The 15,079-nt window shown below is 41.9% G+C and overlaps 1 protein-coding gene across 1 annotated transcript; it reads left to right on the forward strand.

Moving 5' to 3' along the window:
* The first annotated feature begins 1,416 nt into the window (after positions 1 to 1,416).
* SDAD1 (SDA1 domain containing 1) lies at positions 1,417 to 14,770 on the forward strand. The gene is made up of 22 exons (XM_061354681.1): positions 1,417 to 1,527; positions 1,629 to 1,733; positions 2,058 to 2,156; positions 2,317 to 2,427; positions 3,041 to 3,112; positions 3,205 to 3,305; positions 3,888 to 3,945; positions 4,279 to 4,353; positions 4,623 to 4,724; positions 5,066 to 5,135; positions 5,886 to 5,989; positions 6,707 to 6,764; positions 7,345 to 7,403; positions 7,758 to 7,834; positions 8,585 to 8,682; positions 9,075 to 9,151; positions 9,459 to 9,591; positions 10,091 to 10,188; positions 10,639 to 10,832; positions 11,355 to 11,439; positions 11,820 to 11,981; positions 14,422 to 14,770. Exons 1-22 carry the CDS (start codon positions 1,438 to 1,440, stop codon positions 14,470 to 14,472), a joined length of 2,079 nt encoding a protein of 692 aa, XP_061210665.1. The 5' UTR covers positions 1,417 to 1,437; the 3' UTR covers positions 14,473 to 14,770.
* The last annotated feature ends 309 nt before the right edge of the window (positions 14,771 to 15,079 follow it).

Raw genomic sequence — 15,079 nt, forward strand, 5'->3', positions numbered from 1 at the left:
ATTCCCCTGAAAAGAAGTTGCATGTGACCCTGAAAAGGAAGCTTTAAATGTATGTGTGTGTATATGGGTGTGTGTGTGTGTGTATATATATATGTACATATATATATACACACACACATATATATATTCCCCCCACCCCAGACTTGTTGAGTGAGTGACCGACCAGAAGATGTGTTAGACCACAGTTAGAAGTCTACAGTGTCCCTGCCAGTGGCAAGTGGTCCATCAGCTTTGCAGAGCTTCCTGTTCAAATGCTGAAGCTGTACTTGATTTTCAGTACCTGCAGCATCAGCAGTGTCTGACAGCTGGAGCATGTCTCAGCAGGCACTGTGCCTGGATGTGCTTCCTATGCAGGAACCCAATTGTTTTAAGGGTTTGGGGAAAGCCAGAACTAATCTGAACTGACATGTTCAGGTTGTTACAGGAAGTCAGTCAGTGAATGTGCTCAGGTGGTTACAGCTGGCTGTGACTTTCTTACTGTCATAATGAAAGTCTTTTAGTGGGAAAAGCCTTGTCTCACTTGAATGAGAAGTAATAATCATAAGTTTGGACCTGTAACAATGCCATGTTTAATCCTTAATTTTACGCTGATATATAAAACAAGTATGCTCTGTAAAATAATAATGTAAATCTATTCTACAGCATAAATAATCAGTTACCTAAAGGGAATAAAAGCTATACAAAGTAAGAGGTAAGCTTTCTATTGCGTTGTTTTAAAGATAAATTAATAAGACAACTGAATTAGAAAGAACTTTCTAAGTTTCTTGTTATCCTTATTGAGTGTTCACGACGTTTAATGCTCACCACCGCTATACACTCATCTGAGATGTGTTGTGACATCGTCCTGAAAATGTGAGGTGGAGGGAGTGTCACCTCCGAGGAGCTTTGTATCTACAGCTACTAAAAATCTAAAGGTACTGTTCTCCTGTACCACCCAATCTATCCTCACTTCCCCTGTCCTTGTAAATGGTAAGGCTCTTTTTTTAAAGCTCTCTTCTTGGTCTTGGTCTCGGTCTCACTTGAAGAGTTCACTTTATGTCCTGAAGATGATCTCAGGGCTGCAAGCCCCTCGGGCACCCCACCTGGAAATCACAGTGTGAATAAAAACCTACCCACGCTGCTGACATATCCACATATCCTTAACAATTAAGGGCCAGATCTAGCTCCTCGGCAGTGTTGCTGCACTAACCGGTAGCACTTAACACTCAAAAGCTGACTTTACGCACCAAATGAAGCTATGTCATCCAGCCGAGACGAGCGTATGACCACTGCAGGGCAGGGACGTGCTCCCAATCAGGGAGCACTGCGGAAGGAGGTACCGCTCGATAAAGTTTGTCCCTCGGCGGCGCCGGTCGGAAGGGGCGGGCTAAGATGGCGACGCGCAGCTGATCTCTCACGTGTTGCGGCCGGGGCCGGGGTTGGTGTGGCGCTGCCAGCATGTCGTGCCGGCAGGGGAACAAGCTGCCCAGCAACCTGCCGCAGCTGCAGAACCTCATCAAGCGCGACCCGACCTCCTACACCGAGGAGGTGCGGGGCCGAGCGGGGGGGCCGGGGCGGGATGTAGGGCTGGGTGTGTTAAGTGTTGCCTGCGCCGCTCAGCAGCTGACGGCCCTGTTGTGTGTGCTCAGTTCCTCCAGCAGTACCACCACTACCAGTCCCATGTGGAGATCTTCACCTTCCAACCAGACAAGCCTAGCAAGGAGCTGGCCGAGCTGGTCATGTTCCTGGCACAGGTAAGGTGCTGCCCCTCTGAAGGGCCGCTGTGACGCCGGCCTGGAGCCCTGCACCAGCCGCAGAGCCTTTGCCCTTAGCGTGGTGGCTGTGGCACATTTGGCTGTTAATGTTGCCAGAGCTGCTGTAAAACTGTGTCTTGTCTGAGGTTTCTGCAGCAGTGCTGTGTGTTCCCAGCAATGTAAGTCTTGTGTTTGAGCACTTGGTACAAGTTTCTGAAAACAATTTTTTAATTGCATTGTACCTCTTATATCTGTGCATTATGAACTTAGTTTTGTGTGTATTAAAAGGTTATGATAGGATGGTAATGACCTGTCTCCATCCAGGTTGCCCACTGCTACCCAGAGCACATGGCCAGTTTTCCTCAACAGCTGAAGGAGCTGCTGTCCTACCACCACACAGTCTTGGATGTGGACTTGCGTATGGTAAGACCTACACTGAAAGGTGTTTTGAGCCCTTCTGTGGCTAAAATATGCCCTTTAGATGTGAGCTGAGAGTTTACAGTTCACTTTTTAATTTTTTAAGAAAGATGGAAACTGGTGAGTATTACAAAGTTCTGGATGCGAATCCCTGTTTCTCTTACAGACATTCTGTAAGGCTTTGATCTTGTTAAGAAACAAGAATTTGATAAACCCAACGAGTTTGCTGGAGCTCTTCTTCCAACTGCTGCGATGTCATGATAAGCTTCTACGAAAGGTGAGCTGTGCTTAAAAAAACCCATCTTGATTTCCAGTGGGATTTGCCTGGAAGTGGCAGAGCACTGGCAGGCAGCTCTTCTCCTTTCCTTGGTAATAAAATAGGAAAGTTGAAGTTAGTTCTGCTTGTTCGGCAGTTGACAGAGGCGAACTCAAGCTGTGTGTTGGGTTAACAATGGAATGTGCAGCTGTAAATATCTTTACCAGGTTCTGTGTTTGGAGTGGAGCAGCCTGGATGTGGCTGCAGGTGAAAAGCCTAAAGAGGCTGCTGTCAGAGTAGGCCTTGCTGAATTCTTTGTGAGGACTTTGGAGGAAAACTACTAAAACTGCACTAGCTGCTGGTTAAAGCTGTATTTTGGGGTGGTTTTTGCCATAGAAGTGGCAATACTTGCTTTCTGCCACCAGAATTTTTAAACTGGCCATTGGAACATGCTTGAGTGGAGTAGGGCTTGGGACATTTTAAGTAATACTTCATGGGGTTGATTTTCTTGCCTTAGTGTAAGTATGCTTTTCAAGTACATGAAAATAAAGCATATGTGAGACTTGACGGGATAACTTTTTGTAGTTTTTCCAGCTGTGAACTTAAACCTTAACTTGAGTTTCTCCCTTCACAGACTTTATATACTCACATTGTGTCAGACATCAAGAATGTCAATGCTAAACACAAAAACAACAAAGTAAACACAGTAAGTGTTTTGGTTTTCAAATGTAGTTCAGTTGAGTCTCTTGATACTGTGAAAGACTTGTAGCAAAAAATGTTTCCAAACTTGTTTCTTAGGCACTGCAGAACTTCATGTACACTATGTTGAGAGACAGCAATCCCACTGCTGCCAAGATATCTCTGGATGTGATGATTGAGCTTTACAGAAGGAATATTTGGTAGGCTTGGCAGGGTTGTGCTGATTCCCTGGTTTACCGTATGTAACCACTCTGACATCACTTGCATCATGTAATGTAAAATGTAATGCAGGGGACAGTGACTTCACTATATTTTTACTTGTTCCAGAGGGGCTGTATTATCTGGAATGGGGTTTAGATGGGAAGAAACACTTGAGTGAAGTCTTGGTGTTAGTTAGGTGGAATACTTGATGTTTTAGTTGAAAATGGTATGTAAATTGTGTGTACTGCATTTCAAACTGAAGCAGTGTGCAGCTCACTTCTTGGAGCTCTTGCACATAACAGCTGCTAATATTAGCATACAGCTTGTGAGGTACAGTTGGGAAGAGGAATTTTGGTGTGTTTTTCTTGTTACGTATGTAAGTTCACTCTAGATGACTGATCTGATGGGTGTTTTGAGGTTTGGTTTTGTGAATCGGTACTACTTTGCAAATCTAGTTGGAACATCGAGAGGTTTGATTCTAAAGGAGCTTCCTGCTTGTTAGGAGTCACATGGGAGTTTTTCTGGGAATAACTTGAAGTTGCCAAACTTAAAGTGAAAGGTGATGTTTTATTTTATGCCAGGAATGATGCCAAAACAGTCAATGTCATCACAACTGCCTGCTTTTCAAAAGTGACAAAGGTGAGAACAGAAATCACTTGCTAAAATTGGGTGTTACAATTTTTCCTGCAGATGCAATTTATTTTGTAATTGCTAACAAGCTTCACTGATGATTGGTCTTTGTTTTATTTTCAAATACCACTTGTGTTGTGGGAGGAGGTGGTATCTGGTCAGCTAAAGTTGACTCTCAGTAAACCACCCTGGCTTACTCTGTGATTCGTTTTGCTTTCTGTTCATGTCCATGCCTATAAAAAATTAGGGGAGTCTTGGTATAACCTCAGATGTGGATGTAGGGGTATTTTAAATACTCTTGTCAGTTTGTCCTGTCCTACATAAACTTACTTTGCTTTTCAGGTGTTAGTTGCTGCTTTGAAGTTCTTTCTAGGGAAAGATGAAGATGAGAAACAAGACAGTGACTCAGAATCTGAGGTGGGTGTTGTGATTAAATCTTTTCCTCTGTGTTCTTCAAACTCATCATACGCCTGTCATCCTAATAACCCTGGCTCTGCCAGTGTGTCTGCTTTGTCAATTTTTCATCTTGTTTCCTCTTTAGATGTTTCTACACTTCACAAAAAAGTTCAGTGTTTCTGACAGCTGGCCCCAGTTTATAGCAGGATGCCTTTGCTGTCTGTCTGAAGACTAATGCTAAGAAATCCTTTGCTTTCCTAAGTCTTATTTTCCTTGCATTCTTTCTCAAGGACGATCTTCCCACGGCCAGAGATCTGATGGTGCGCTATGCAACCAACAAGAAAACCACCAAGCGCAAGAAGAAACTAGAGAAAGCGATGAAGGTTCTCAAGGTGAGGTGTGCCTGACTTGGCAGTGTTTTAGCTTAATCCTTCAAGTGCAGAGATCTTGTTGTCCCTGTCAACTTAGCTACCTTCTGTCATTTCTTCTAGGTAAAGGTCTTTAAGTGTTCTAGTGTCCACTGGCCAGGCATATGCTGTGCTTACCTGCAAGACAGCTGTTTTGAAACAGGCTTAAAGTCCAAGTTGTGGATTATTTCTGCTCTGGGTACCCTTTGTGTGGTCCCCTACTTTCTCAAGTGTGTGGTGTCTTCATAAATAACTCTTTAATATAGTTCTTGTTGCCTCATAGGTCAGGTGGAAAGAAAAAAATGTGTGTCTTTCTTTGTATGCAGAAACAGAAAAAGAAGAGCAAGCCAGAGGTGTTCAACTTCTCTGCTATTCACTTGATTCATGATCCCCAAGGTAAACCTGCATTGTGTATTGTCATTTTCAAGATCAGTCTTAATCCTGGACTCTGAAGCTCGGACACAAGTGAGCAAGGACAATGAGTGACAAGTAGATGCAAATGTGACAACGTGATAGTTACTGTGTGCTTTATGCTAGAACTTGGTAGCACTTGAAGAGAATAAGATCAGATGTCTTCTGCTTATTGTAGTGCAACACTTGGAGATAGTCAGACAAGGAAGGAACAGTATTACAGCATCTGCTTGGGGTTGTTACAGATCAGGATGTGGCTCTCCACTTCTTTGTTCTATGTTTGAAACCCATAAATTGGTGATAGGAGAGTAGTTTACTACAGCTTCCTTGGCTTACCCCCTTCGAAAGTGTATCTCCTGTTCTAGTCTGTTTGTCTAATAGCACTTGGCTTGGTCTTAGCCTCATCTAGTGAACCTCTAGGGTTTTTTTCAGATGAACCCAAAATACACCTAAAACCCCCCAGCTTTAAATACTGACCCTATGCTTATGATGCTGTGGAACTTCTGCTAGTTTTCTTCTGCTGAACCTGTGCACATCTTTGGACCTTTTAGGCATATGAGAAGAAAAACTTCTCCACTGGGAGAAGTGCTCTGGCCACCTTTAATTTCTTGTGTGTGAAGGCACTGGGGCTTAAAAACTCAAATGGAACTGACAGCCTTTATTAAAGGCTAATCCTGGCTGATTTCTGCCTTGTGCTTTTTAAGTCTACCACAAATCTGTTATTGTTTCTTCTAGACTTTGCAGAGAAATTGCTGAAGCAGCTGGAGAGCTCTAAGGAACGATTTGAAGTGAAGATGATGCTCATGGACCTAATATCTAGGCTAGTCGGAATACATGAGGTAGATATGCTGTTAATTTTACAATGCTCTGATGGTAGGCAGCCTAGTTTGGGTGGTGGCATGCTCTGGCTTTGTGCCTCTGGAGTATGAGGTTTAATTTTCCTCTATGTTGAAAAGTGCAGATACATGGTCAGTTAGTTGCCAGTGGGCCTCATGGAAGGGTGCAGTGGGATGGACTTGTGTGGGACTAAGTGACTTCTGTTAGAGAAAGCTTGTTGGTCTGGAATAGCTGAGCTTTCCCTAACAAATACAGGAGAGCATGTCTTTGTCAAGACCTGTGTGCTCCTGGGAGATTATTCAAAGGAGAAAGCTTTTTTTCAAAGGAGTCCAGTGACTGCTCATGTACAACACTCTGACATATAGCCAAAGTGTCATTGGTGTTACTGGTGTCTTTCTGTTTTGAGAGACAAGATTGTGTCCCTGAGGCAAACTGGTACACTGTAGGGTACCAGGCAGAGTGCCCTAATTTGAATTACTCACAGGCTGACAAGAGCTGCTCTGGATTTCACAGAGCTTGTGGCTGAGCCTTCAGTTTCCTTTGTGTAAGTCACTTCCTCATCTCCATGTTTATCAAACTCAGGATGTTAGAATGCACCATGCAAAAAATCAGAGGCATTTGGGAAGCATGCTGGGTTGTTTCACAGCATATAGGTCTAGGAAGGTGATCTTAAACTAAGAGACAAGAAGCTAACCTGTTACTTTTTTTTTTTTTTGCAGCTTTTTCTTTTTAATTTTTACCCCTTTGTTCAGAGATTCCTACAGCCCCATCAGAGAGGTAAGTAGCTACTAATAGATAATGCTGCTGGTCCCATCATCTCACATGTACAGTCACTTCTTAGAAGCAGTACTGTAAACAAATAGGCAGCAGCAGGTTAGTAGGAAGTATGAATACTCCACAGAGTTTTGGATGAAGGAAGTAAAAGGCTATGACTGCTAGAAGTGCAAAGAACTTTGGACATTTATGGAAGCTGTGCGCACTCTGCTTCTGAGTGTCTGAGAAACTCAAGCAATGGAATGAAGTGCATCTATTGAGTCCCTGGTTCCTTGCAAACCCTATCTAGTTAGTAAAGCTTGACTGCCTTTTGCTGCTTTGTTTTACTAGTGTTTTTCACTCTAGCTGTAGAGCATTTCTGTGTCTTAACTGGCTGTTAAGGGCCAGCGGTGCTGCTGGGATGGAGACCAGGTGAGTTCCTTTGGTGGGAAAGGAGAAATAGTTGTCCCAAGTAACTTCAGGCTGAAATGGCTTTGAGACTTAGGCTGAGTGGTTAGAGTTGGCTGTTTTGGTGGATGCCTCTATTAGCCAGGGTGAGCTGCAGCAATATACATTTAGCATCTTCTTCCCTCTTTTCTTCCAGAAGTGACAAAGATTCTTCTGTTTGCTGCACAGGCTTCACATCAGCTAGTACCACCTGAGGTAAGTACTCCACCTGTGCTTGGTGATGTTAAAAAAAGGACAGCAGACCAGAACAGAACTGAGTGGGGTAAAAGGGAATCTGGTCAGACCCTTAGTCTTTAAAAGCTTACTGTAATTTTGGCTACTTCAGCAAGTTCCAAGGGATATTTTTCTATAAAGGGGAAGAAGACCGAAACCCATGTCTTATGCCTTCATTTCTGCAAGAGAGAGCTTGTCTAGAAAATACTTGCAGGTTCTAGTGACAAGTCCTGAGCTCTTTCTGTGAAGATGTTCTGTTGTATGTTAATATATAATCATTTTGCCAATTTTATTAAATATGCATTGTTAATTTAACCTTTTTTTTCTTATTTTCAGATTATCCAGTCAGTGTTAATGACCATTGCCAACAACTTTGTTACTGACAAGAATTCTGGGGAGGTCATGACCGTAGGGTGGGTACAGAATAGTAAAAAACCTGTAAAACTCTGAATGTAGAAAAATATTTGTGTTTTGAACGACCTGCAACTTTTTCCTGTCATTTGTACTACTCTTTACAGAGCCTGCTTGATTAAAAATGAGTTAGGACAGTATCTCAGCAGAAACTTCCCTTATTGTTGTTGGCAGTGGTTTAAATTCCTCAGAATGATGGGTTTCTGGGCTTACTGCTGTGGCTTAACTTTTCTGGATTTTATGATGGTGTGGGTTTTCTGCTTTCTGGTTTGATCTTCTACTTTTCTTGTTTCCTGGATACTGTTATTTCTACTTTGGGGGCAGAGCTTTTGTCTGTGAATTAATATATTGGTATATACCTATATATATTTTATATATATGTATACACACACATATACTGGTATATACTCGGTGAGTGGCTAGTGTCCTAGTTCAGGATTCTGAATTTGTTCTGTGGATCAAATGTCACTACTGACAAGTGTAAATGTTGCTGTTAGTGAAACTGTTACATACTTTCTAGAAAGAAATAACCTCTCTGACCTTCTAGTCAATGGCTGGAGAGTAGAGTAGAGGCCAAAGATGGATGGTTTTGGAGAACCATGGCACAGAGCTCCTTGTCCTGTTCTTTCTTATACTTTATATAAACGCTGTGTAAGGTTTTTCAAGTTCCAGATCACTCAGTCTATTGGTGGGCCAGTGGGAGCCTCTCCCAGCTGTGGTGTTAACAAAATAAATCACTTGCCATTTTTCAGAATCAATGCAATAAAAGAAATCACTGCAAGATGTCCATTGGCCATGACTGAAGATCTGCTCCAAGACCTTGTTCAGTACAAGACTCACAAAAATAAAAGTGAGTGTTTTACCTGGATATGATTTAAAAACTATTTTCCTGTATCAACTGGTTCTCCATAGTTACAGCCTTCACAATAGTGACGTCTTAATTTATTATTTTTTTTTTGGGCTGAGAGGTACCGTTTTCTGTGTTAGTTGCATTTCTCTGTATTTTATGTGTATAAATGTAGGAGACAAAATAATCAAGGATAGTTATGGCAGGGAAACTAAGTGACAAAGCCAAAGAAGGGAAACAGCTTGTTAATAAAGTTTTAGTCCTAAGGAAGAGCTGGATCCTGCACTGTGAAATTAGAGGGAGTTTATAACTTCAGAGGAGGCATGAGTGGGCTTTCAGTTTGCTCAGAAGTCTGCTTTTCTGTATTTAATCCTGATTCCCTATTTTCTGGATAGATGTGATGATGTCTGCAAGATGCCTGATACACCTATTCCGTTCCCTAAATCCAGAGATGCTGCAGAAGAAATTCAGGGTAAGTGTTATTTTACGTGCATTCCACTAGCCATGAACATAAGCTCGTGTTATTCCTGTCTTTCTGACTTGGTGTCATCTTATTTCAAGATTCCGTTAGTTCAGATTTATCAAACTCATGGAGAGAAGGCTCGTGTTACAGAAGCCTGACCATCTTCCTAGAATTCGTTCAACTTCCTAGTAACTAAAGATCTTCTCTTAGTTTATCAGGCAGAATTTATTTTGCACCCTTCTCTCCCCAGACTTTTTGATAGATTTATGGACATTAAAATACTAGCCTGTGTAACATGTATTTTGTTAACTTACAGGGTAAACCTACTGAGGCTTCATTGGAAGCCAGGATCCATGAATACGGAGAACTGGATGCCAAAGATTATATTCCAGGAGCAGAAGTACTGGATGTCGAGAGTCAAAAGGAAAAGGGAGGAACCCAAGAAGAAGGTTGGTCTTTTTTTTCTTTACTACTTCTTTAGTGAGCATTGTTGTCACTAAGGTTTTATTTGGACGTAAAACTTGGTGTCTGTTGACTTTATTTGCTGGTGTCACATGCTGTATGGCTTGCACATAGAATCACAGAATGGTTTGGGTTGGAAGGGACCTTAAAGATCATCTAGTTCCAACCCCCCTGCCATGGGCATGTCTGTGTCTGTCCAAGAACTCATACTATCCTCAAATAAGTTCAGTTTACTCAGTGGAGTTTGATACTGTGTTGCTTGTTATGATAGATACTGAAGGACGGAAAAGCAGAGGGACAAATGTTTTACACCTATGAAACTTAAGGTGTTAAGCTTCTCTCCCTAGAGGAAAGTTTTTCTGTGTTATGAAACACTGGAAATGAACTTTGAAGTAGTATTTGCCAGTCCAAGCTTAAATTATTTCCAATTCAAGCAGTTAAGCAGAATCTGTATTAACAGTTTTCTGTGCTTCATCCCCTGAGCAGATGGATGGGAAAGTGCTAGTCTGAGTGAGGAAGAAGATAATGAAGATGGAGAATGGATTGATGTGCATCACTCTTCAGATGAGGAGCAAAAAGAAGTAGTGAGTTCTGTGTGTCTTCTACCCCAAATATATATTTTGGTAATATCAAACCAGATTCTCTTGCTCTGCACCTTGACACAGCTGCTCACAAATAACTATACAGGGCTGTGGAGTAGCTTGACTGGTGGGGTTGAAGTACCCTTCAGCTCTTGTGCAGAAGTACCCATGTTGTTAGGTAAGGGAGAGAGGTTGGAAACTGTCCCGGGGTGAACTCCTTCAGAGCTATGATACTTACATGAGGTTCTTTTACTCACTCTGGAATGTGGAGTGGATTTTTATTCTAGTGCGACATGTTGGGTGGTAAGATTATAAAGAAACCTTACAGCTGGTTGTAGCATTTCCCAACGATATTGCTCCTACACAAGTATTTGGGAAGCAGGGGTCATGGATTGGGCATAAAAATGGTTTGCAAAGCTCTGGATGATTCGTGTTTTGTACTTCTTTGAAAAGGCAGAGAAGGTGAAAAGCATGCCCATAGATGAACGAAAAGCCAAAGCTGCAGCAGTCAGTACAAGCAGGCTGCTCACTCAAGAAGAGTTCCACAAAATACGTCTTGCCCAGCTTTCCAAAGAAGTGAATTCTGCACCTGGCAAAGCTGCAAAGAGGAAATACATTGAAATAGATGAAGAAGAGGAGGAGGGCAGGTGGGATATGGACTATTAATGAGTTCTTTCTCTTCCCTGTATCACTTATAATCTGGTGATACAGCTTTTAACTGCAGCAGAGCATGGAGCTCTGCTGTGTGTCAATATCTCCTGGTGACACGAGGCAAAGAGCCGCACAGCTTGGAACAGATCTTAGCTGGAAGATTTGTTTATATCTGGGAGAGAAGACAAGAGGGGCTGTTGGAAACCAAGAGTCTGTTTTGCTTGTTCAGACCAGTGGGAGGGAGGGGGTTTCATAACAGTAGTTGCACGACTGTATTTCCAGAGTGCATGAACTTTGTGTTTAAAGCAGGACTTGAAAACAGGAATTGAGAGACTTATGTAAGGGTTGTCCCAGGCATGAGGATTAGACTGAGAACAAGAAGTGTTTATGTGAAAGTTTATGGAAGGACAGTGATGTAAGAGCTGAGTGAGAGGCAAAGGTTCAAGAGGGCATCTTGTTTTCCTTGCCAGGTGAAGTTTTGTTTGTGATGGCCTTCTGTTGGGTTTTTGTGTGTACAGGGGAGAGCTGCTTTCACTCAGAGATATTGAACATCTGCACAAGAAGCCTAAATCGGACAAGGAGACCAGGCTGGCAACTGCAAAGGTGAGGATCTAACGGGAGATTTCATATCCTGTGTCTGTCTAGATCTAGGTTTGTGTTTGTCTCCTGCAGAAAGAGGAGGTGGTGGAGAGCATCTGTAAGGGAGAGGTGTCCAACTGCCATCTGTGTTTTGAGAAATGTTCTGTATAGTTTTTTTCTGTTGTAGCTTGGCTGTAACAAATAAACAGCCTTTTGCTGGTCACAAGTGACAATGAAAATAGACACACCCAGTTTTCACTGTGACTTAAATACAGTCAGCATGGAAAAGTGCATGACAAAGTCATACTCAACCTGCATTTACTGTTACTGCCATAGAACCTCTCACCTTAGCAGATGATATTAACTGTACGGAATGAAAAATTATATTATGTTGTCTATTTTAGGCTGGAAAAACGGACAGAAAAGAATTTGTGAAAAAGAAAACAAGAATTAACCCATTTGCCAGCTCTTCTAACAAAGAAAAGCAGAAGCACAAGAACTTCATGATGATGAGATACAGCCATAGTGTCCGGACAAAAACCAAGCGGTCTTTCAGGGAAAAACAGGTAATGTTTAATGTTGAAAATAGATGGGCTATTCTGAGAGTAAATTTGAAATGCTGGCGAAGTGCTGTCTATCCTGTGCCCTCAGTCACTGCTGCTGATTTTGATGGTTTAATTGCTGGAAAGGCCTTTGGGTGAGATGGCTTCTTGTGAACCTTGTCACAAGGAGGTAATTCAGAGATGGTCGTGGTGAAGAATCCTTTTGTCAGTCTCTGCTTCAGTATGCATTGAGAACTAAGCCCAGTTGCCAAGTCATGTGTAGGTTACGAAGGACATGATACGGTTTGTTTTCCCTTATGTAAATTGAAGTTCATGTTAGAACCCTGGATATAATACTGTGATAGAAGTAGCTTCCTTGATACGGAGGAGTGTTTTGGGGGACAAGCTTTTAGTATGCTTCTTCACTCTATTATTTCTTTGACCTTTCTCCTGTTACTGCTATATTGCAAACTCATCTGACCTGGCCTGGCTTGGCTTTCGGGTCCTCTAATAGCTTGTCATAAATGTACTTAAAGCACAGACATAAATGTTACTTGCTATCTATCTGAAGCTGTTTAGGAAAACCAAAAAGGCTTCGGTTTAGCTTGCCGTAGTATTTTCACCATGTACTGCTCTCATTAGTGAAGCCCTGCCCTCTGCTGCTTCCTTAGCTCTAAGCTTCGCTGTGGTCCTTGGGAGAGGCTATACAAATGTCTATTTGACAGTCCAGTTACAGTGTGTTTCTGTAGGCAGCCATACCAGGGGTGGCTAGAGGGATATTGGAAAGGCAAGGCAGAAACTTGAGGGGATGACTTGTCTAACCCCAGGCACGTGGGACAGCAGAGCTGCCAAGAGAGGCATGTGGACAGGGAGCCCCCTTCTCCTGTGGTGCCCGTCAACTGGGCATCAGGCCTGAACTGTGTGTGGCAGCTGTTGCTGGAGCACTGGTGTAGGCATACTGCCTTGCCCTACTGTGTTTCACCTTGGTACAGTAAGTCAGTGCTAACAACAACGATATGCCTTAAAATCCTTTTATCTAACCTGGCAGATGGCCCGTCTAAGGCTTTACAGGGTGTTACACATTTGGACTCCTTTGAGCATGTTCCAAGAAAAATTTCTAGAATAATGCAGTTGTGTGGTGTTACTTTTTTGTATTCTTCTGTCTTGTGCTAGAGTGCATTCAGATACTTCTTTTACAAAATCTCCATTGTTTCCAGGGTCATATAAATAGGGTAATGTGTATTTGTCTGCAATATCTTGCCTTAAGAGTGGCAAGTGTGAAACAGGTTATAGACTCAATACAGAAATAACATCTTGTGTGTTCCTGTTAAACATGAAGACTTGGACTGATATCCCCTGTAGTCTTTTTATTTGCTATCATTCTGCTTACCACAAATAAGGCTCACCATGTTCACCCAGCTCGCAAACACACAGTCACAAACCAACAATCCAGGCACTTAGAAGAAACTGCTGTTACAATGATTCTTATGCTTGGCTCCCCTTTTCTAAAAAGCCATCTTGAATGGTTTCAGTACTCATCAGTAACATTTCAAGTTTAAATGTAATAGCTAAATGGTGAAAGAATAAATACTTCATTGTTTTCACAGAAAGTTAGGCCACAGCATCAGTTGTGAAGGCCATGATATGGAAATAATAGTTTAAAGTGGATTAGAGTACTACAGTTGTAGGACACTGTGCTCCGCTTCCCACTTTGGTGGTAGAATAAAACAGGCTGTTGTCTATAGATTGGATATAAGGAAGAAATTCTTTACTGTGAGGGAGGTGAGGCACTGGAATGGCTTGCCCAGGGAAGTTGTGAATGCTCCATCCCTAGCAGTTCAAGGCCAGGTTGGACAGAGCCTTGGGTGACATGGTTTAGAGCGAGGTGTCCCTGCCCATGGCAGGGGGGTTGGAACTTGATGATCTTAAGGTCCTTTCCAACCCAAACTATTCTGAGTCTATGATTCTGTAGCGTAGTGTTAGAACCCCTAAAAACATGTCTGAAATATACACCAAATCTTTCTCTAGAGTCATATGGCACTTTTAAAGGTTTCTAGCATCCCTCCTTCCCACTTTGAAAAGAAGCTTTGTAATACTCTTTCAAAAAATGCCATTTAATCCTACTTACTGCTCAGCTGAAGATTTTTCTTGATCTCATCTAACTGAACATGAGTCAGTGGAAGGACAGTTTATGTTAATCTAATCTTCCTCATTATCTGGGGTTTTCTAATGATGTACCAAACCTTTTTTTGAAGCCCCACTCTTTCTTGAACTGTACTACTGACTTTAGCTAAATAACCACAGCATTTCTACCACCTTAGTCGTTAGCATTGGCCAGTTATGCTCCCAGTTTTAGCTGATAAGCTGCTAGTATTTTTTTGGGGGTGGAAGAAATTGAAGAGGGTTGTTCATGTGAGTGTTACTGTCTCCTTACCTGAATATTCCCCTCTTGTTTTCTATTTAGCTGGCTCTTCGAGATGCACTTCTGAAAAAGAGAAAACGGCTGCTGAAGTAACAAAACAGTAAGGGAGAGGAATATTTCATCACCCTTGAAGAAACAGCCCTAGAAATGCTTATTTCCACCCACCACTACCCCAAAAGGGACAAAGGGACTCAAATGCCTTAAGGATTTATCTCTATCTGTTCTGAATTAAACTGAACATGTCCAAGCTGTTGGAACTGCATCTCTTGGACAGATGGAAGAGGCTTTAATCCTTACAGGATTTTTTTTTTTTTTTAATAACTGTAAGGTATCACTTGTCTTTTATTGAATATGATTTACTTACACCTGGTTTTGTATGTGTAAGTATGAAAACGTAAAACCTCATGAATTGCTTAAAATAATTTTACCATGAATAGGTAATTGGAAGAAAAAATAATATTCTGTCTCAGTCTGTAATGTGTGTATATAATGTGTGCACCTGTCTTGGGGACATGGTTCTGCAGGCTGAGTAAGCCATTATATAAGTGGCTGGGTTTTGCCAGCATAATAATAATAAAAGCAATTTTTTCTAATACAGGTAAGTTCAGGTGAACAGCTAGGGCAAAGAACAATCTCATTATGGCTTATGGAGAAAGCAGGAATAAAATTAGCATATAGGAGGCAGTTTTCGTGTTGCCAT

The sequence above is a fragment of the Neopsephotus bourkii genome, unplaced genomic scaffold (assembly GCF_033783945.1).
Source record: "Neopsephotus bourkii isolate Nb327-2 ecotype Australia unplaced genomic scaffold, CSIRO-AGI_Nbou_v1 NB_741, whole genome shotgun sequence".
Lineage (NCBI taxonomy): Eukaryota > Metazoa > Chordata > Aves > Psittaciformes > Psittacidae > Neopsephotus > Neopsephotus bourkii.